The sequence below is a fragment of the Microcaecilia unicolor genome, chromosome 11 (assembly GCF_901765095.1).
Source record: "Microcaecilia unicolor chromosome 11, aMicUni1.1, whole genome shotgun sequence".
NCBI classification, from domain to species: domain Eukaryota; kingdom Metazoa; phylum Chordata; class Amphibia; order Gymnophiona; family Siphonopidae; genus Microcaecilia; species Microcaecilia unicolor.
The window spans coordinates 101,547,619-101,570,497 of record NC_044041.1 but is presented as its reverse complement, the minus strand read 5'-3'; the positions used below and the strand labels follow the sequence as shown (position 1 = coordinate 101,570,497).

Genomic DNA, 22,879 nt, shown 5'->3' with positions numbered 1-22,879 from the left:
ATAACTCACTTTGTGGCTTTTACATAGTAACATAGTAGATGACAGCAGAGAAAGACCTGAACGGTCCATCCAGTCTGCCCAACAAGATAAACTCATATGTGCTACTTTTTGTGTGTACCTAACCTTGATTTGTAGCTGCCATTTTCAGGGCACAGACCATAGAAGTCTGCCCAGCACTAGCCCCGCCTCCCAACCACCGGTGCTGCCACCCAATCTCTGTTAAGCTTCTGAAGATCCATTCCTTTTGAACAGGATTCCTTTTTGTTTATCCCACACATTTTTGAATTCCATTACTGTTTTCATCTCCACCACCTCCCACGGGAGGGCATTCCAAGTATCCACCACTTTCTCTGGGAAAAACACTTCCTGATATTTTTCTTGAGCCTGTCCCCCTTCAACCTCATTTCATGTACTCTACTTCTACCACCTTTCCGTCTCCAGAAAAAGTTTGTTTGCAGATTAATACCATTCAAATTTGAACGTCTGTATCATATCACCCCTGTTTCCCTTTCCTGCAGGGTATACATGTTCAGGTCAGCAAGTCTCTCCACATACTTCTTGTAACGCAAATCCATAGCACTTTTGTAGCTTTTCTTTGAACCACTTTTTTTTACATCCTTAGCAAAATACAGCCGCTAAAACTGAAACACAATACTCAAGTGGGGCCTCATCAACGACTTGTACAGGGGCATCACCACCTCCTTTTTTTCTGCTGGTCACACCTCTCTCTATACAGCCTAGCAACTTTCTAGCTACGGCCACCACCTTGTCACACTGTTTTGTCGCCTTCAGATCCTCAGATACTATCACCCAAGATCACTCTCCCCGTCCGTACATATCAGACTTCCTCCCCGCCCTAACACATACATCTCTCGTGGATTTCTACTCCCTAAGTGCATCACTTTGCATTTCTTCGCATTGAATTTGATTGCCAACCTTAGACCATTCTTCTAGCTTTCCGCAGATTCTTTTTCATGTTTTCCACTCCCTCCCGGGTGTCCACTCTGTTACAAATCTCATTATCGTCCGCAAAAAGGCAAACTTTACCTTCTAACCCTTTGGCAATGTCACTCACAAATATATTGAACAGACTATGCCCCAGCACCAATCCCTGAGGCACTCCACTACTCAGCTTTCCCTCATCCGAGCGAATTCCATTAACCACCACCCTCTGACGTCTGTCCGTCAACCAGTTCCTAATCCAGTTCACCACATCATGTCCTATCTTCAGCCTGTCTAGTTTATTTAAGAGCCTCCTGTGGGGAACCGTGTCAAAAGCTTTGCTGAAATCTAAGTAGATTACGTCTATAGCACATCCTTGATGCAATTCTCTGGTCACCCAGGTCAAAGAATTCAATGAGAGTCGTTTGACACGATTTACCTTTGGTAAAACCATGTTGTCTCGGATCCTGCAACTTATTTGCATCCAGGAAATTCGGTATCCTTTCCTTCAGCATCGCTTCCATTACTTTTCTAATAACCGAAGTGAGGCTTACCGGGCCTGTAGTTTCCAGTTTCTTCCCTATCACCACTTATGTGAAGAGGGACCACCTCCGCCGGTTCTCCAATCCCACGGAACCTCTCCGGTCTCCAAGGATTTATTAAACAATCTTTAAGAGGACCAGCCAGAACCTCTCTGAGCTCCCTCAATATCCTGGGGTGGATCCCGTCCGGTCCCATGGCTTTGTCCACCTTTAGGTTTCCTAGTTGTTCATACATACTCTCTCCGGTGAACGGTGCTATATCACTCCTTCTCATATGTACTTTTGCCAGTCAATCGCGGTCCTTCTCCAGGATTTTCTTTTGTTTTTGTAAAAGCCTGCAATAATAGAGCCCAAAGCTTCTAAAGTAGGGCCTGCCCAACAAGTAAAAATTATTCAAGATATGCCACAGTTGTTAGCTACATTCTTCCCAAACAACTCAATAAACATTCCTTCTCCCAACAAAAGCAATGGCTACTATTTCCCGTCCCCAGACTATGTTACCTTTATCTGAACAATATGCTGAGGAAAGTCATTCATGGCATTAGTCAACCATCCTTCCAAACTCTTTGCAAAGTTGCGGATAGCCTGTGTCAAGGTGCCTGAAATAGAAATCCTTATGTTAATACTATTCATGGACAAGACTCATGCAAAATCATTAACCATCCTAGGCCAGCCTTGTGCCTCCTCTCTCCCATATACAGTGGGGGAAATAAGTATTTGATCCCTTGCTGATTTTGTAAGTTTGCCCACTGACAAAGACATGAGCAGCCCATAATTGAAGGGTAGGTATTGGTAACAGTGAGAGATAGCACATCACAAATTAAATCCGGAAAATCACATTGTGGAAAGTATTGAATTTATTTGCATTCTGCAGAGGGAAATAAGTATTTGATCCCCCACCAAAAGTAAGAGATCTGGCCCCCTACAGACCAGTAGAGCTCCAAATCAACTCTTTACCTGCATGACAGACAGGCTGTCGGCAATGGTACCTGTATGAAAGACACCTGTCCACAGAATCAGTGAATCAGTCAGACTCTAACCTCTACAAAATGGCCAAGAGCAAGGAGCTGTCTAAGGATGTCAGGGACAAGATCATACACCTGCACAAGGCTGGAATGGGCTACAAAACCATCAGTAAGACGCTGGCGAGAAGGAGACAACTGTTGTGCCATAGTAAGAAAATGGAAGAAGTACAAATGACTGTCAATCGACAAGATCTGGGGCTCCACGCAAAATCTCACCTCATGGGGTATCCTTGATCATGAGGAAGGTTAGAAATCAGCATACAACTACAAGGGGGAACTTGTCAATGATCTCAAGGCAGCTGGGACCACTGTCCACCACGAAAACCATTGGTAACACATTACGACATAACGGATGCAATCCTGCAGTGCCCGCAAGGTCCCCCTGCTCCGGAAGGCACATGTGACGGCCGTCTGAAGTTTGCCAGTGAACACCTGGATGATGCCGAGAGTGATTGGGAGAAGGTGCTGTGGTCAGATGAGACAAAAATTGAGCTCTTTGGCATGAACTCAACTCGCCGTGTTTGGAGGAAGAGAAATGCCTGCCTATGACCCAAAGAACACCGTCCCCATGTCAAGCATGGAGGTGGAAATGTTATGTTTTGGGGGTGTTTCTCTGCTAAGGGCACAGGACTACTTCACCGCATCAATGGGAGAATGGATGGGGCCATGTACCGTACAATTCTGAGTGACAACCTCCTTCCCTCCGCCAGGGCCTTAAAAATGGGTCGTGGCTGGGTCTTCCAGCACGACAATGACACCAAAACATACAGCCAAGGCAACAAAGGAGGGCTCAGGAAGACGCACATTAGGGTCATGGAGTGGCCTAGCCAGTCACCAGACCTTAATCCCATTGAAAAACTTATGGAGGGAGCTGAAGCTGCGAGTTGCCAAGCGACAGCCCAGAACTCTTAATGATTTAGAGGATGATCTGCAAAGAGGAGTGGACCAAAATTCCTCCTGACATGTGTGCAAAACTCATCATCACTACAGAAGACGTCTGAACCGCTGTGCTTGCCAACAAGGGTTTTGCCACAAGTATTAGGTCTTGTTTGCCATTCACTCTGCAGAATGCAACTAACGTCCTATACTTTTCCACAATGTGATGTTTCCGGATTTAATTTGTGATGTGCTATCTCTCACTGTTTACCATAACCTACCCTTCAATTAGGGGCTGCTCATGTCTTGTCAGTGGGCAAACTTACAAAAATCAGCAAGGGATCAAATACTTATTTCCCCCCACTGTAGATATATAGAAAATGCTATGTCTTACCTGATTAACTTTTTTCCTTTAGTCCTATTAGACCAGTCCGACAAATGGGTTGTGTCCCTCTACGGTGGATGGAGACAGAGGAAGAAAATATCTCTTGTGACTCGCCCTTCAGGGTATTATGCAGCATATAAAAGATTCAGTATTTCTCAGTCTCCCAAATGGATTAGTGATGGGCTAACAGCCCTGCTTCTGACTGGTTTTCTAACTAGTTTCAGCTTTAAATAACCTTTTGGACTTTCTGTTCTGAGCTAGTTTTATACTGGTCTCAGTTGAGTTTGAGTTAGGGGTGCTCTCCTGGGCTTGTCCGAATGACCCAAGTTTAATGTCTGGGTATCAGTTGAGTTGGGGGTGCCCTCTTTGGCCTAAGCTCCTATTTAAAAAAAAAAAAAAGGCAGCTGTTCTATGGAGCTCAGGTATATTTCAGAAAGGACTGACAGCATTTCCTGTGGTCAGTCTGCATTTGATGTCCCTGTTCTGATTTATTTCATTTTTTTTTCAGTCCTCTGGTGTTTGGTGTCTCTATTTCTTATTAAGCTCTCACTGGTGTCTGGCTTGACTTTCTCACAGCAGGGATCACTGACAGGAACCTTTATTCTTCTGTTTCTATAAGCAGTTAAATGTTCTATGGGACTATCTATAAACAATGAATATTTCCTTGACCCTTAAGTGTGTGTGGGATGAGGGAGAGGGGGATTAGCACTCACCTGGGTTGCTCCCCTGTAGCAAAACCACCTGTATTACACAATTACAGCACTCCTTGGGTTGTTCCTCTGTGGCAGAAGCCACCTGTATTGCTATCATCACTTCTGTTGTGTAGCTGCAACAGTCACTGCTTGCTTATCTGGCTTGCTCCATGGGTTGCAACAACCAATGTTTACTATTCTGCATAAGCAATCACCTATTTCTGTGCTTGCAACAACCACTTGGGTTGCACAGTACTAGTATTTCATAGATGCGATAACCATCTGTCTTATATGGTTGCTATATCATCAAGTGCTGTGCAGCTGAAATAGCCTTATCTCTTCACCTTCAGCAGTAGCCTGCATGTCCTAGCATTTCAAAGTCAGTCTATATAGCACTGTACTAGTAGCCAGCTATGCAAGCATGGCTACTCTGTCACCCTATATGTGCAACTGCTGCAGCAGAAGGTATGGCACCAGTACATATCTGGCACAGATTCAAACCTTCCTATGTGGCTGCCTGTGGTACACTGGATGAACATTTATGTGGTATCCCAGACCAGCAGCTGACTGCATGTCATTGGTGTTGTAACCATAAGTAGGGCATCAGAGACAGGAATAATGCATATGTCAGCTATTAGAAGTGCATGTTATATCATATTGCATGAAGCATCGGCAGATATGGCTTCAGCTGCAGCATACAAGCTTCAGAGGCAGCAGCCACCTGTGTGCTGCCAGTACCACAGCTACCTCTATTACTTTGCTGCTTACATGGAACCAACCATCGCAGCTGCCTGTATGGCACCAGCTACAAGCTGATTATATGGGCATGGATACAGATGCATACCCACCATAATTTCTTGCTCTAGCGATGGCCTGGATGTCTTCCAGTTTTGGCAGCCATGTCAAAGCCATTAACTAATTGCCACTACATGTATAACATCTCCTGATCCATTTACTTATGGTGCATGGCTGTTTCAGTAGACTGCTTTCACTGGTTTGGGTTGCAGAATAGGTGCCTTATCAACTCTGCACAACTATTTTAGTACAGTTTTGCAGGTCACTCATATTGCTCAGGCTATACAAACTACCTACTTTGTGCGATTCTACAGTCTAGCTGTTTTGCACAGCTAACTTGATAGCACTGGCATTAGCCACCGCTGTTATACAACTGCAGGAAGTCTCTAATATTATGGTTTTATTCTCAGACTAACAGGCTCCCATCGTGGGTTGTTTTGTTTGACTGAGTGTCTCATGTCACAAGGCCATTATGCCCTCTTGCAATGACATTTGGGTTTTCAATAGTTATTCTCATTGATCTCCCTTCTTTACTCTCAACAAAGTATGCTTCTTAATTTGACTTGGTTGTCATAATGTAGATAGGAATGCACAAAGGTTTTTCAGCCCCTGATAGCTTTTTTTCTATATTTCTTTCTCTGGATATTCAACTCCTCCAGGTTTTCCACTGTAGTTGCAATATTCCCTTCATAGATGTGCCTTAGTCTTTGGTCGTTTCTTTCAAGACTTTTTCAAGGAAAATATCAGCTGGTGTTGTTTCTTGGTCTGTAAATCTCTTTCATGGTCTATCAATGCTATTTAGCGAAGATACATACCTGTAGCAGGTATTCTCCGAGGACAGCAGGCTGATTGTTCTCACATGTGGGTCGATGTCCGCCTTGGCCCGGGAACCAGCAGTTTTGCAAGCACCAAGCATGCGCAGCCGATTTCCCGCCCATCGCGTGAGTGTTCCCGCTCAGTTTAATCAAAAAGCAAATAATAAACAAACAACAACTCCAAAGGGGAGGTGAGAACAATCAGCCTGCTGTGCTTGGAAAATACCTGCTACAGGTATGTATCTTCGCTTTCTCCAAGGACAAGCAGGCTGCTTGTTCTCACATGTGGGATAACCCTAGCAACCAGGCTCACTCAAACAATGAACACTGGTCAATTGGGCCTCGAAACGGCGAGGACATAATATAGATTGACATGAAACCATAAACAACTAACTGAGAGTGCAGCCTGGAACAGAACAAAAATGGGCTTGGGGGGTGGGGTGGAGTTGGATTCTAAACCTCGAACAGATTCTGCAGCACCGACTGTTGCGTCGGGTATTCTGCTGAAGTCAGTAGTGAGATGTGAATGTGTGGACTGATGACCACGTTGCAGCCTTGCAAATCTCCTCAATGGAGGCAGACTTCAAGTGAGCCACTGACGCAGCCATGGCTCTAACATTGTGAGCCTTGACATGGCCCTCTAGAGTCAGCCCAGCTTGGGCATAAGTGAAGGATATGCAATCTGCTAGCCAACTGGAGATTGTGCGTTTTCCAATGGCGACTCCCCTCCTGTTGGGATCTAAAGAAACAAACTACTGGGTGGACTGTCTAAAGGGCATTGTCGGCTCCATGTAAAAGGCCAATGCTCTCTTGCAGTCCAAGGTGTGCAAACTGCTTTTGCCAGGGCGGCTATGAGGACGGGGAAGAATGTTGGCAAGACAATTGACTGGTTCAGATGGAACTCCGACACCACCTTTGGCAGGAACTTAGGGTGCGTGCGGAGAACTACTCTGTTGCAATGGAACTTGATATAAGGCGCATGCACTACCAAGGCTTGAAGCTCACTGACTCTACGAGCTGAAGTAACAGCCACCAAAAAACCGACCGTCCAGGTCAAGTACCTCAGATGGCAAGAATTCAGTGGCTCAAAAGGCGCTTTCATCAGCTGGGTGAGAATTACGTTGAGATCCCATGACACTGGTGGAGGTTTGACAGGGGGCTTTGACAAAAGCAAACCTCTCATGAGGCGAACAACTAAAGGCTGTCCAGAGATAGGCTTACCCTCTACAGGCAATGATAAGCACTAATTGCACTAAGGTGAACTCTTATGGAGTTGGCCTTGAGACCAGACTCTGACAAGTGTAGAAGATATTCAAGCAGGGTATGTGTAGGACAAGAAAGAGGATCTAGGGCCTTGCTGTCACACCAGACGGCAAACCTCCTCCATTTGAAAGAGTAACACCTCTTCGTGGAATCTTTCCTGGAAGCAAGCAAGACTTGGGAGACACCCTCTGAAAGACCCAAGGAGGCCAATTTATAAGCTCTCAACATCCAGGCCGTGAGAGCCAGACACTGGAGGTTGGGATGTAGAAGCGACCCCTCGTTCTGAGGGATGAAGGTTGGAAAACACTCCAATCTCCACGGTTCTTTGGAAGACAACTCCAGAAGAAGAGGGAACCAAATATGACGCGGCCAGAAGGGTGCAATCAGGATCATGGTTCCGTAGTCTTCCTTGAGTTTCAGCAAAGGCTTCCCTACTAGAGGTATGGGAGGAAACGCACGCATACAGAAGACCTGTCCCCCAATGTACGAGAAAGGGATCTGACGCTAGTCTGTCATGGGCCTGAAGCCTGGAACAGAACTGAGGGACCTTGTGATTGATCTGAGAGGCAAAAACATCCACCAAGAGGGTGCCCCACGTTTGGAAGATCTTGCGGACTACGCCCATGTTCAGTGACTACTCGTGAGGTTGCATTATTTTGCTTAGCCTGTCGGCCAGACTGTTGTTTACACCTGCCAGATAAGTGGCTTGGAGAAACATGCCGTGACGGCGTGCCCAAAGCCACATCTGGACGGCTTTGTGACACAGAGGGCGAGATCCAGTGCCCCCTGCTTGTTGGTGTAGTACATGGGCAACTGATTGTCTGTCTGAATTAAGATTACTTGGTTGGACAGCTGATCTCTGAAAGCCTTTAGAACGTTCCAGATCGCTCTTAGTTCCATCTGTAGATCTTTTTCCTGAAAGGACCAGGCTCCCTAAGTGTAGAGCCCATCTACATGAGCTCCCCACCCCAGGAGAGATGCATCCGTAGTCAGCACTTTCTCTGGCTGAGGAACTTGGAATGGTCGCCCCATGGTCAAATTGGATCGAATTGTCCACCACTGAAGGGAATTCCGAAAGCTGGTGGACAGTTGGACGACATCCTCTCATCCCCACAGCTTGAACCAGGGGAAGCTAGTGTCCATTGAGCTGATCTCATATGTAGATGTGCCGTGGGCGTTACATGACCTGTGGAGGCCATGTGCCCCAGAGTCTCAACATCTGCCGAGCCGTAACCTGCTGAGACGCTCGAACCAGGGACACCAGGGACAGAAGGTTGCCACCCTTGCCTCGAGCCGAGTGTTCAACAGGGCTCCAACCAAAAAACAAATTTTGGACTGGGGTGAGATGGGACTTTGGATAATTTAGGACGAAACCCAGTAGGCTCTAGCACCTGAATAGTCATCGCATGGACTGCAGAGCACCTGCCTCCGAGGTGCTCTTTACCAGTCAATCGTCGAGATAAGGGAACACATGCACTCCCAGTCTGCGTAGCAATGTTGCGACTACCACCCACGGTACTGAAAGTGCTGGTTCCTAGCTGAAATCGAAGATACTTCCTGTGAGCTTGAAGTATCGAGGAGTGTGTGTAAGCATCCTTTAAGTCCAGAGAGCATAGCCAATAGTTTTCTTGAATCATGGAAGAAGGGTGCCCAGGGAAACCATCCTGAACTTTTCTCGGACTAGAAATTTGTTCAGGGCCCTTAGGTCTAGGATGGGACGAATCCCCCTGTTTTCTTTTGCACAAGGAAGTACCTGGAATAGAATCCCAGCCCTTTTTTCCCTGGTGAACGGGTTCGACCGCTTGGGCCTGTAGAAGGGCGGAGAGTTCCTCTGCAAGTACCTGCGCCTGTGTTGGGAACTGTAGGACTGAGCTCCGGTGAGCAATTTGGCTTGGATTCCAGATTGAGGGTGTATCCTAACCGGGACAATTTGAAGAACCCACCGGTCGGAGGTTATAAGAGGCCACCTTTGGTGAAAAACATTAACCTCCCCCCAACCGGCAAGTCATCTGGTACGGACACATTCACTGAGGCTATGCTGAACTGGAGCCAATCAAAAGCCCGTCCCTTGCTTTTGCTGGGGAGCCGCAGTGGTCTTAGGCGCACGCTGTGACCAGATCGAGCACGCTGGGACTGAGCCTGGGCAGGCTGCCGAGAAGCAGGAGTGTACCGAGAAGTCGACGCCCGCCTGGACTGCAGTGAAGCTTCCTCTACCGACGTCGAAGGAGAGTCGACCTGGGTGGCAGCCGATACCGATGCAGCAGGCAGGCACTGAGGTCAGGGACCTCACCACAGACCAAGGGCCAGATGCCGCTGCAGCAGACAGTACGGAAGGCGCAAGCACCCCCGACAGCGAAGCAGACTGGTGCAGCAGTCCTTCCAGAAGCTCTGGAAGCAGGGCCCTGATGTGCTCATCGAGAGCCGCTGTCGGACAAGGCTGTGGGGTCGGTACAGGAGCCGGTGGCAGAATCTGTCAAAGCTTGGGAGCAGGTACCGGGCTGCAAGACAGAAGCATCAGCACCTCCTGAATAGAAGGAGAGCGATCTTCTCGGCACTGACGCTTCTTGGGTGCCGAATCCCCTCGACGCCCCGGAAACTCCCGGGCACCGTGTGTGAAGGAGAATGATGACGGTGCTTCTTCGCCTTCGCTCAACGCCCGTCATCGAGACTCTCAGTACCGATGAGGAAGACATGGAATCCTCGCGTCTCCTCGGGGCTGGGTTCGACGAAGGTCGGTCCCAGGGGGCCTGCATAACAGGAGGCCTTGAGACAGGTGGCGGACTCGCTCGACGCCTCGCTGCTCCCAGCATGAGTTGGTCGTTCCGCAGCCATTACCTTCGCTCCCAACGTCGATGCGTCCCTTGATGTCGATGTCGCCAACCTCGGTTACCGATGTCGAAGGACCGGATTGAACCCCAAAAAGCTTCTCTCGTTGGGCCTCTCGAGACGCTTGGGTCCGTTTCTTCATGCGAAGACACAGACTGCAAGCAGCTGGGCTATGGTTGGGCGCAAGGCACTGGATATACCAAGCATCGGAATCGGTACCCGAGATGGTTCCTTTGCACTCAGTACAACGTTTGAAACTGCTGGGTGTCTTCGATGACATGGAAGAACAACAGCTTTGGCGAATCAAGATGCGATCATGCCTGTCAAAAGAAAAAGGGCACAAAGAAGGGAACAACCCAACCCTAACCTCAGCCGCGTTGAAAAACAAGGAAACTTTAAAAGGGCAAAAAATAAAGAAAACAAAGGAAAGTGTTTTTTTTTTTTTAACCTGTAAATTCTACTAAACAAAAAGAAAGAAAAAAGGCAAAAGCCAGAAAAACGACGAAAACTCTTTCCAGGGCCTGTGAGGAGCGGGGGAAAAAATGTGACTGCACCTGAAGCGGAGAAAAATAACAGCAGGAACGCTCACGCGACTGGTGGGGAATCAGCTGCACTGTGCGCCAGAAGACTCTGGCAAAGATTTTTTTTATATTTTTACTTGCAAAAATGCCGGGTCCGGGCCGATGCGGATGTCGACCCCACAGCGAGAACAAGCAGCTGCTTGTCCCGGAGAATCAAATTATTACATCTTATCATGGGACTCACATCTTTCTCCATATCTTTTGTCTTTCCATAATGAGTGGAGTGGAACAGGTAGACTTTGAAGCGTCTGTTTACTCTTTCCACAAATACTAGGACTAGGGTTACCACATGGCTCCAGAAAAAAGGACGACGGATTGAGCCAGCCGGGTTTTACTTCCATTGCTTTCAATGGAAAGCAATGGAAGTAAAACCCGGCTGGCTCAATCCGTCCTCCTTTTTCTGGAGCCATATGGTAACCCTAGACTAGGGGGAATGCGATGAAGTTAAAGTAGTAAATTTAAAATGAATCAGAGGAAAACATTTCTTCACTCAACATGTAATTAAACTCTGGAATCGTTGCCAGAGAATGTGGTAAAGACCGTTAGCTTAGCAAAGTTTAAAAAGGTTTGGACTGCTTCCTAAAGACAAGTCTATAGGCCACTATTAAAATGGACTGGGGAAAATCCACTGCTTATTCTGGGATAAGTAGAATAAACGTTTTGTACTTTTGGGGATCTTGCCAGGTATCTGTGACCTGGATTGGCCACTGTTTGAAACAGGATGCTGGGCTTCATGGACCTTTGGCAATGCGTATGTACTTATGTAGCCCTTCTGATTGCTCTTGAATCTTTCTACTAGGTACTGCTGGAAAGGACCTCTACGTCTATTCCAGATTGCCTCTCTATCTGCCAGTTTTCCCCTCTCTCTTTCTTTCTCTGTCAGATTAATGCTGCGTTTATTGCAAAATTCTCTCTTCTTTTGAGTGTTTAGGTCTTTTAGCCCTGCCCTATGTTGGGGACACTATGCTATATCCCATTTGTCTGGTCTGACAGGATGCTATGGAAGGAAAAGTTGTGTCTTACCTGATAACTTTCTTTCCTTTAGTCCTGTCAGATCAGTCCAGAATCCCTTCCTGGTTTACTAATTTTATTTTGCTTACAAGCTATATTTTCAGATATCACTGATTCTACTTTAAGTTTTTGCTAACCTAAGTATGTCGCACATCTCCTGACTCAGTGAAAAATCTGCATGTCAGTACAGTATATGCCTCACTGGCTGGTAAGGTTATGACCTGATTGACTCACTTGGAGGGGCATAATCGAACGTGGACGACCATCTCTAAGGACGTCCTGGCGATAGGGGCGGGGAAACCCGTATTATCGAAACAAGATGGGCGACCACCTTTTGTTTCGATAATATGATCAGAGACGCCCAAATCCCAACATTTAGGTTGACCTTAGAGATGGTCGTCCCCGGTTTTCAGCGATAACGGAAACCGAGGACGCCCATCTCAGAAACGACCAAATCCAAGCCATTGGTCGTGGGAGGAGCCAGCATTCGTAGTGAATGGTCCCCATCACATGCCAGGACACCAACCAGGCACCCTAGGGGGCACTGCAGTGGACTTCACAAATTGCTCCCAGGTGCATAGCTGCCTTACCTTGGGTGCTAAGCCTCCCAAACCCCCACCAAAACCCACTCCCCACAACTGTACAACACTACCATAGCCCTAAGGGGTGAAGGGGAGCACCTACATGTGGGTACAGTGGATTTCTGGTGGGTTTTTGAAGGGCTCCCATTTACCACCACAAGTGATGGGCCTGGGTCCGCCTGCCTGAACTGCACCCACTAAAACTTCTCCACGGACCTGCATACATGCTGTCAGGGAGCTGGGTTTGACATTTGAGGCTGGCATAGAAGCTGTAAAAAATATTTTTAAAAGTTTTCTTTTAGGGTGGGAGGGGGTTGGTGACCACTGGGGGAGTAAGGGGAGATCATCCCCAATTTCCTCCGGTGGTCATCTGGTCAGTTCGGGCAGCTTTTTGAGGCTTGGTCATGAAAAAAAAATGGACCAAGTAAAGTTGGCGAGTGTTTGTCAGGGACGCCCCTTCTTTTTTCCATTATTGGCGAGGACGCTCATCTGTTAAGCACGCCCCCAGTCCCGCCTTCGCTACGCCTCCAACACGCCCCCGGGAACTTTGGTCGTCCCCACGACAGAAAGCAGTTGAGAACGCCCAAATCGGCTTCGATTATGCCGATTTGGGCAACCCTGAGAGAAGGACGCCCATCTCCGATTTGTGTCGGAAGATGGGCGTTGTTCTCTTTCGAAAATAAGCCTGTTGGTCCAATATTGGCCATTAGGCAAATATTGAGCACCGCTGCTTGGCTATTTGAAATAGTGAACATTCTATGCTGCATAATACTCTTAAGGGGCTAGTCACAAGAACTATTTTCCTTCCTCTATCTCCATCCGCTGATAGAGAGACTACAACCCATTTGTCTTCCAAAGTTAGCACTAAGCAATGGGCATTGGTATGCATACACACTCTGCATTTACAGTAAATGATTTATTTTACGTGAAAAAGAATAGAACAAAAAATAGCATACAAAGACCTTCACAAAGAAACAGTCTTCCAAGTTAAAACTAGTATCTGTTGTGATGTAGTAGGCTTCCAAAAAATGTTCTGTCATTGCAGTTGCAGACAGAACATTCTGGCCCCTGCTCCAGAAAACAGATATGAATCATAGTGTAACAGTAGGAGGCATATTTCAGAGATTCTGGTCCAATAACATTCAGCTGTGAGTATCTGGAGGGAAATATAGAGCCTAAGAACTGGGGAGGAGCCCACGTCCTTCTACTCCTACAGGGAGTCCAGATAGGAAGCTGTATCCTTCCTCGGCACGGGTGCCATGAGAGGAACAAGAGGAGAAGCAGGTGGAGAACCCAATCAAGGGGGGCCCACCGGAACCTTAGTTCCCTATTCCAGGACTAATGATAAGAGAGGAAGAGTACTAGTTAAGTGGATGCCGTCTGTTAATCAATGCCCCTGGAGCCTTAAGGAGTAGATTAAAGTGATTCTATCCTGCATTGAACTGTTCAGACAGCTCAGTCTGATCCACAGCTGTATGGTGGGTGAATTATCCCCTGACACTTTAGGAAGTTAGCACTCATCGATTCCACTGCCTTCTGCCTTGGATCCCTTCCCCGATTAGGATTTACAGATTGTCAGCAGCTTCAACCTTTGCTAACTAGCTAGCTATGATTAATCATGACATGTCTGCCGTTCTCTCTCTCCACTCTGTATCTGATACTGAGCTGTATCTATTTTGTTCTCAGATCAACCTAGTTACTGGTTTTGTAGTTTGTGACATCCTGCTGCCTCTATATATTCTACGCTGTGTCTGGCTACTAAATTGTTTTCCATCTGGCTATTAATAGAAACAGGTTTCAAGAGTGCTAGTACTGTAGGTCATACAAGGACTACAAGCTTTAGAAACTTACAGAGAACAGTGTTTCTAATGTTATAGTGGGTTATCATCTAGCCTTGCGCAGGTGCCTTCCTGCTCAAAGCATGAGCATGGGACTAGCAGTACAGTGTTAAAGCTAAGAGACAACTCCAGGGGAGGTGGTTGGGTTGTGAGAATACGTACCTGCTGTCCTCGGAGAATACTTGCTACAAGTGGGTGACTTAGCTTTCTCCGAGGACAAGCAGGCATGACATTCTTGCAAATGGGACTCACTAGCTACTAGGCTCACAGGAAAAGTATATTTGACAGTCAAGTAAACAGTGAGCCTGGTGGAAAGCAGGCCAAAGGGTCGAGTTGGATTTTAAACAGAAAAAAGATTCTGCAGAACTGCTTGTCCAAACTGGCTATCCCACCTGGAATACTGGTCCAGACAGTAGTGAGTCGTGAAAGTGTGGATAGAAGGACATGTAGCCGCACTGCAAATGTCTTCAATGGAGGCAGAATGGAAATGAGCTACTGAGGCCTCCATAGCTCGAACATATGAGCAGTGACACGGCAAACAAGGATCACGCCCAGCCTGAGCATTGATGTAGGAGGATACAGTCAGTCACCCAAGTAGAGACCGCATGCTTGGTGATGGGAATTCCTAATTTGTCAGGTTCAAAGGTTATAAAGAGCTGGGAGGATTGTTGACAAGTCTTTGTGTGTTCTAGATAGTATGCTAAAGCGTATTTGCAGTCCAAGGTATGCAGTGCTACTTCTCCAGGTTGAGAATGCAGTTTAGGAAGAAGACAGGCAGAACAAAGGATTGATTGAGATATGTCAAACAACCTTTGGAAGAATTTGGTATGGGCTCAGAGTACAACTCTGTCAGGGTAGAATCTGGTGTAAGGAGGATCTATCATAAGGGTCTGGGGCTCACTGACTCTTATGGCAGAAGTAAGAGCTATCAAGATCAATACTTTATAAGTTAGAAATTTTAGAGAAGTAATGTTTGAATGGAGGTTTCATAAGAGGTGAGAATGATGTTGAGATCCCATACACTGGCGAGGCTTGATGGGAGGTTTCAATGTGATATAAACTTTTTATGAAGCCCTCAAGAGATGCACTGCAAGTTTAGCATGAAATGCACTGATGGCACTCAAATGCACTCTGAGTTAGTCTTGAGGCCAGAAAGATAGAGGAGATATTCCATCAGAGTAGGTACAGAACATGACATAGGGTTGAGTGACAAAGCAGAGCATAATCGAAAGGGCCGTCCAAGTTTTGATGAGGAAGTCCTCGCAAAACGCCCTGATGCAGGGGCGGGGAGGAAACCCGTATTATCGAAACAAGATGCACGTCCATCTTTTGTTTCAATAATACAGTCAGGGATGCCCAAATCTGAATTTTGGTCGTCCTTAGAGATGGTCATCCCTAGACTTGGTCATTTCTGATTTTCGCGTGATAATGGAAACCAAGGATGTCCATCTCAGAAACAACTAACTGCACGCACTTTGGTGGTGGGAGGAGCCAGCATTTCTAGTGCCACTGATCCCCTGACATGCCAGGACACCAACCAGGCACCCTAGGGGGCACTGCAGTGGACTTCAGAAAAAGCTCCAGGAACATAGCTCCCTTACCTTGTGTGCTGAGCCCCCCAAACCCACTACCCACAACTGTACACCACTTACCATAGCCCTTACGGGTGAAGGGAGGCACCTAGATGTGGGTACATTGGGTTTCTAGTGGGTTTTGGAGGGCTCGCTGTTTCCTCCACAAACGTAACAGGTGGGTGGGGGGGGGGATGGGCCTGGGTCTGCCTGCCTGACGTGCACTGCACCACTAAAACTGCTCCAGGGACCTGCATACTGCTGTGATGGACCTGAGTATGACATCCGAGGTTGGCATAAACATATTTTTAAGATATTTTTTGAGGCTGGGAGGGGGTTAGTGACCACTGGGGGAGTAACGGGAGGTCATCCCCGATTCCCTCCGGTGGTCACCTAGTCAATTTGTGAGAAAAACACAACCAGGTAAAGTCGTTCAAGTGCTTGTCAGGCATCCTGCAGACAGCTTGCCTGGCCTCAGCCACCAGCTCAGCGCCTTTCGCACCACTGGATCAAAGGAAGGCGTACGGCATAATCCTCAGAGACTGGAGTCCACCGCCGCAGAAGAGAGTGCTGTAGTGGTTTCATATAAGCCCTGGCCCATAGCACTACCTCCATCGTTGCCGTCATGGAGCCCAACAGCTGCACATAGTCCCAAGCTCGAAGAGTAGAGGAGGCTAGGAACTGATCCACCTGGGTCCGAAGCATGATGCTCCGGTTGTCCGGCAGGAACACTCTGCCCATTTGGGTGTCGAATCGAACTCCCAGATACACCAGGGACTGAGTCGGGCGCAGCTGGCTTTTCTCCCAGTTGATGACCCATCCCAGGGAGCTCAGAAGAGCAATGACCTTGTCTGTAGCTCTCCCGCACTCCGCAGAGGAAGGGGCTCGGAGCAGCCAGTCGTCCAGATAAGGATGGACTTGCACTCCCTCCTTGCGGAGGTAGGCCGCGATGACCACCATTACTTTGGAGAAGGTCCGCGGAGCAGTAGCCAACCCGAACGGGAGGGCTCTGAACTGGAAGTGTCGGCCCAGTACTGCAAAGCGCAGAAAGCGCTGATGGGCGGCCAGATGGGAATATGTAGGTAAGCTTCCTTGATGTCCAGGGAGGCCAAGAATTCTCCCTTTTTCGCCGCAGCTATTACGGAGCGGAGGGTCTCCATCCGGAATAGTGCGCGAACTTTCAAGGCCCGATTGACTCCCTTGAGGTCGCGAATAGGCCGAGCAGAACCTTCTTTCTTTGGCACCCACCCCTTGCCAAGCTGATCTACTGGCACCACCGCGCCCAGGCGGATCAGGTTGTTCAAAGTCTGCTGCACGGCAGCTGCTTTGACCTGGGACTTGCAAGGAGAGTTTACAACCCGTCTCTTAGGGTTCGGCAGAACTCTAGCTTGTAGCCATCTCTGATGACTCCAGAACCCAAGCATCTGAAGTTACCCTGGTCCACTCATCCAGAAACGAGGACAACCTTCCTCCTATCTGCATTGGGCCATGGACCAGGTACCCATCATTGGGTATGCGACCCTGGGGGCGAGCCGGAGGATGAACCTCCAGGACGGCAGTCCCTGCGAAAGGAATGCTGCTTGGGGGAGAAGTTCCGTTGAAGGAAGCGGAGGCAGAGGAGGCGACTTGCCCGGGGGCGATACCGATGGGCTTCCTGGAATCGGCCCTTAGAGGAACCAGGACGGGCACTGCCGGCCCGAGTCCTGACCTCCGGCAACCTCTTGCCCTTGGACGTGCGCGAGCTCTGTCACGATCTTGTCCAGCTCGTCCCCAAAGAGCAGCTTGCCTTTAAAAGGCAACTTGGCTAGGCGAGATTTAGAGGCATGGTCAGCAGACCAGTGCTTAAGCCACACCTTTGGCCGAGGCTTTCAAAACATCATACAGCAAGTCTGCCAAGTAGGCCAAACCCGACTCCAAGGTCGGCCATTCCGCCCTCCGGAAGGATCTGAGGGGGAAGCCCGCTGCAAAAACAGTTAGGCACGCCCTAGCCACTTAGGAGCCGCAAACCGAGGCTTGCAAACTCAGAGCAGCCGCCTCAAAGGTCGACTTTAAGGTCACCTCCATTCTCCTGTCCTGAGCGTCCTTCAGGGCAGTGCCACCTTCCACCGGCAGCACCGTTTTCTAGTCACGGCAGTGATTAAGGAATCTACCGTGGGCCAGACAAAGGCTTCCCGTTCCCTCTCAGGCAAGGGGTACAGACGGGACATAGCCCTGGCTACTTTCAGGCTCGCTTCAGGGGCATCCCATTGCGCTGAAATTATGGTCTGAATTGCTTCTAAACGTGGAAGGTTCTAGGCGGGCGCTTCGTTCTCAGCATATTGGCGGAGCCAGTAGAGGCTGAGAGAGGGCCTTCCTCCGGAAAAGGCAATCTTCAAATGCTCATGGCCTACACAAGCAGGTTGGGCAAATCCTCTGAGCGAAAAAGCCGCGCTGCAGAGGGGTCGTCCGCTCCATCCGAGCGAGGATCAGTCTCTTCAATACAGTCCACTAAAAATCTCTGGGAGAACTCAGACACGCTGCCGTCATCCACATCAGAGGAGACCGAGTCCCCCGGGGGTGGAAGATCCACCCGAGAGCGCTTAAGCATAGAGGCCTCATCACCCCTATCAGAGAGGTGAGCAGGGCAATGTTCTGCATAAGAAAGGTCTGATGCAGACGCAAAATGAACTCAGGGGAGAAACCCCCCAGTCTGTGCATTTCTGTAGCCTGTGCCGCAGCCCTAGAGGCGCCCTCCATCTGCGCTCCCAGGAGCGGGGAGAGGCTGTGTTGCGCGTCCAAAATGGCGTCCGGCGCGAAACTCCGAGAAGGGGCCGCGCAGGAAGAATGCGCTTTAATTTTGCCGACTTTTTACCGTCGCCCGAGTCAAGGACGACCAGGCTGTTAACGTCTCCCCCCTCGAAGGCGGCCCAAGAAGACGCCATCTGAGCAGCGTGGCCGGTCACGACCCGGAGGGCGGCCAGCGGGGGATGGGTGCTTAAGGTGGGAAAGGCTGCCACGCCGGAAGAAAAACCGTGGAACTCTCCCCGGCTCCGAAAGGGCCCCCAAAAAGGCCCCCTGCTTCCCCACTAGGCGCGCGAATGCGTTCCGGGGAGCGTCTTTTCGCGCCCTTGCCATCCGATGCCATAGCCACATGGAGACCGTTCGGGGAACCCCCTGCCCGCTAGTAAAAGGTAAAAATTACCTGCTTCTTGCTCCGAGCAGCGACGACTTGTTCCAGTGAGCAGCTGCAAATGGACATCCTTTTTCAAATCTTTTTTTTTTTTTTTTTTAAACGGAGCCAGCGGGAGGGGGGAGAAAAGGAGGGACCTGGCACCTCCAGGTTTGCACTTGCTCACGAAGAGCCCTCAACCTCAGGTACTCAACAAAACCTAAACAATTAGGCTTGGAGACCTAGCCAGAGCTGCTGCTGTGCGATCACACACCTGCTGAGATAGAGAACATACTGGGGAATTTCCGGCAGCACATGACCACATTTAGGGAGGCAAAAGATTGCTCTCTATCTCCACCTGCTGGTAGATGGACACAACCTACCAGTCTATGGCTTGATCGGCTTGATGATAGGGAATATATTTTCTGTGTGCGGTTGGAATAGGTATGTGGATATATGCCTCCTTGAGGTCTAGAAAGCAAAGCCAATTGTTGAGCTGTATCATGGGGAGTAGTGACCCCAAAGATACCATGTGAAACTTCTCTTTATGGAGAAATTTGTTTAAGTCTCGTAGATCAAGAATTGGATAGGTTCCTCCTGTCTTTTTGGAGTCAGAAAGTATGTGGAACAGAACCATTGACCCCTGTCCAGTGGAGGAACTGGTTCTATTGCATTTTGCAGGAGGATGGCCAATAATAATTGGAGTTGGAGGGAGATGAAATGAGACTCTGTTGGTGGATATCTGGGTGTCTTGCTAACACAGAGTGTACCCTCACAAATAAACAATCTGCAACGAGTGTGTAGTTATAATAAAGAAACTATCAAACACATCACTCCAATATAGTGTCACACTGGGGATTCAGATCTGAAGGATAAAATATATTAAATTAAAAAAAATAGCTTCAGTGTAACAGGGAGCCTAACTTTTATGCTCCACTGTAAATATTACCATCACAGGCTTCCACCACCTTCCGAAAAAAAAGAGAGAGAAAAACTCCCAGAATATTTCAAAAATTCTAAAGAAGTGGGAGAAACGTCTGTGTTTAAAAAAACAGAAGGGAGGGTAACACAATTTAACACAATACAGATCCAAACACCCACAACACTAAATCTCACTATGAATATAAATCACCAAAATAGACACTAATTAGCAATCCCTCACTAGACTAAAATCCTCATTCAAACAGAGAAGCCTTCCTGCAAGTAAAGAAACTCAAAATAGAGCAAAACTCTTATAACATTGCTAGAATTGCTTAAACTTCCATCCTTACTAATGAATGGATTCTAATTCTGACAAAAAGCAAACTTTACTTAGCTCAGAACATCCAAATTGTCCTGACAGAAGTAGCGAATGCTACATACCTGTACAAGGTATTCTCCGAGGACAGCAGGCTGATTGTTCTCACTAATGGGTGACGTCCACAGCAGCCCCTCCAATCGGAACACTTTCTAGCAAAGTCCTTTGCTAGTCCTCACGCGCCGATGCGCACCGCGCATGCGCGGCCGTCTTCCCGCCCGAACCGGCTCGTGCCGGCCAGTCTCATATGTAGCAAGACAAAGAGAAGGGAAGACACAACTCCAAAGGGGAGGCGGGCGGGTTTGTGAGAACAATCAGCCTGCTGTCCTCGGAGAATACCTTCTACAGGTATGTAGCATTCGCTTTCTCCAAGGACAAGCAGGCTGCTTGTTCTCACTGATGGGGTATCCCTAGCCCCCAGGCTCACTCAAAACAACCACCATGGTCAATTGGGCCTCGCAACGGCGAGGACATAACTGAGATTGACCTAAAAAATTTACCAACTAACTGAGAGTGCAGCCTGGAACAGAACAAACATGGGCCTAGGGGGTGGAGTTGGATTCTAAACCCCGAACAGATTCTGAAGCACTGACTGCCCGAACCGACTGTCGCGTCGGGTATCCTGCTGCAGGCAGTAATGAGATGTGAATGTGTGGACAGATGACCACGTCGCAGCTTTGCAAATCTCTTCAATAGTGGCTGACTTCAAGTGGGCTACCGACGCTGCCATGGCTCTAACATTATGAGCCGTGACATGACCCTCAAGAGTCAGCCCAGCCTGGGCGTAAGTGAAGGAAATGCAATCTGCTAGCCAATTGGATATGGTGCGTTTCCCCACAGCCACTCCCCTCCTGTTGGGATCAAAAGAAACAAACAATTGGGCGGACTGTCTGTTGGGCTGTGTCCGCTCCAGATAGAAGGCCAATGCTCTCTTGCAGTCCAATGTGTGCAGCTGATGTTCAGCAGGGCAGGAATGAGGACGGGGAAAGAATGTTGGCAAGACAATTGACTGGTTCAGATGGAACTCCGACACAACCTTTGGCAAGAACTTAGGGTGAGTGCGGAGGACTACTCTTATGATGAAATTTTGTGTAAGGGGCCTGGGCTACCAGGGCCTGAAGCTCACTGACTCTACGAGCTGAAGTAACTGCCACCAAGAAAATGACCTTCCAGGTCAAGTACTTCAGATGGCAGGAATTCAGTGGCTCAAACGGAGGTTTCATCAGCTGGGTGAGAACGACATTGAGATCCCATGACACTGTAGGAGGTTTGACAGGGGGCTTTCACAAAAGCAAACCTCTCATGAAGCGAACAACTAAAGGCTGTCCTGTTTTCGGCTTACCTTCCACACGGTAATGGTATGCACTAATTGCACTAAGGTGAACCCTTACAGAGTGGTCTTGAGACCAGACTCAGACAAGTGCAGAAGGTATTCAAGCAGGGTCTGTGTAGAACAAGAGCGAGGATCTAGGGCCTTGCTGTCACACCAGACAGCAAACCTCCTCCATAGAAAGAAGTAACTCCTCTTAGTGGAATCTTTCCTGGAAGCAAGCAAGATGCGGGAGACACCCTCTGACAGACCCAAAGAGGCAAAGTCTACGCTCTCAACATCCAGGCCGTGAGAGCCAGAGACTGGAGGTTGGGATGCAGAAGCGCCCCTTCGTCCTGTGTGATGAGGGTCGGAAAACACTCCAATCTCCACGGTTCTTCGGAGGACAACTCCAGAAGAAGAGGGAACCAGATCTGACGCGGCCAAAAAGGAGCAATCAGAATCATGGTGCCTCGGTCTTGCTTGAGTTTCAACAAAGTCTTCCCCACCAGAGGTATGGGAGGATAAGCATACAGCAGACCTTCCCCCCAGTCCAGGAGGAAGGCATCCGATGCCAGTCTGCCGTGGCCCTGAAGCCTGGAACAGAACTGAGGGACCTTGTGGTTGGCTCGAGATGCGAAGAGATCTACCAAGGGGGTGCCCCACACCTGGAAGATCTGGCGCACTACACGGGAATTGAGCGACCACTCGTGAGGTTGCATAATCCTGCTCAACCTGTCAGCCAGACTGTTGTTTATGCCTGCCAGATATGTGGCTTGGAGCACCATGCCATGACGGCGAGCCCAGAGCCACATGCTGACGGCTTCCTGACACAGGGGGCGAGATCCGGTGCCCCCCTGCTTGTTGACGTAATACATGGCAACCTGGTTGTCTGTCTGAATTTGGATAATTTGGTGGGACAGCCAATCTCTGAAAGCCTTCAGAGCGTTCCAGATCGCTCGTAACTCCAGAAGATTGATCTGCAGATCGCGTTCCTGGAGGGACCAGCTTCCTTGGGTGTGAAGCCCATCGACATGAGCTCCCCACCCCAGGAGAGACGCATCCGTGGTCAGCACTTTTTGTGGCTGAGGAATTTGGAAAGGATGTCCCAGAGTCAAATTGGACCAAATCGTCCACCAATACAGGGATTTGAGAAAACTCGTGGACAGGTGGTTCACGTCTTCTAGATCCCCAGCAGCCTGAAACCACTGGGAAGCTAGGGTCCATTGAGCAGATCTCATGTGAAGGCGGGCCATGGGAGTCACATGAACTGTGGAGGCCATGTGGCCCAGCAATCTCAACATCTGCCGAGCTGTGATCTGCTGGGACGCTCGCACCCGCGAGACGAGGGACAACAAGTTGTTGGCTCTCGCCTCTGGGAG

The 22,879-nt window shown here is 48.7% G+C and overlaps 1 protein-coding gene across 1 annotated transcript in view; it reads right to left on the bottom strand.

Moving 5' to 3' along the window:
- The window catches only part of RFX2 (regulatory factor X2), a 582,894-nt gene that overhangs the window by 150,413 nt on the left and 409,602 nt on the right, over window positions 1-22,879 (bottom strand). Inside the window, 1 exon segment of the mRNA XM_030218518.1 lies at window positions 1,986-2,083. Within this exon segment, the coding sequence (XP_030074378.1) occupies window positions 1,986-2,083 (98 nt within the window).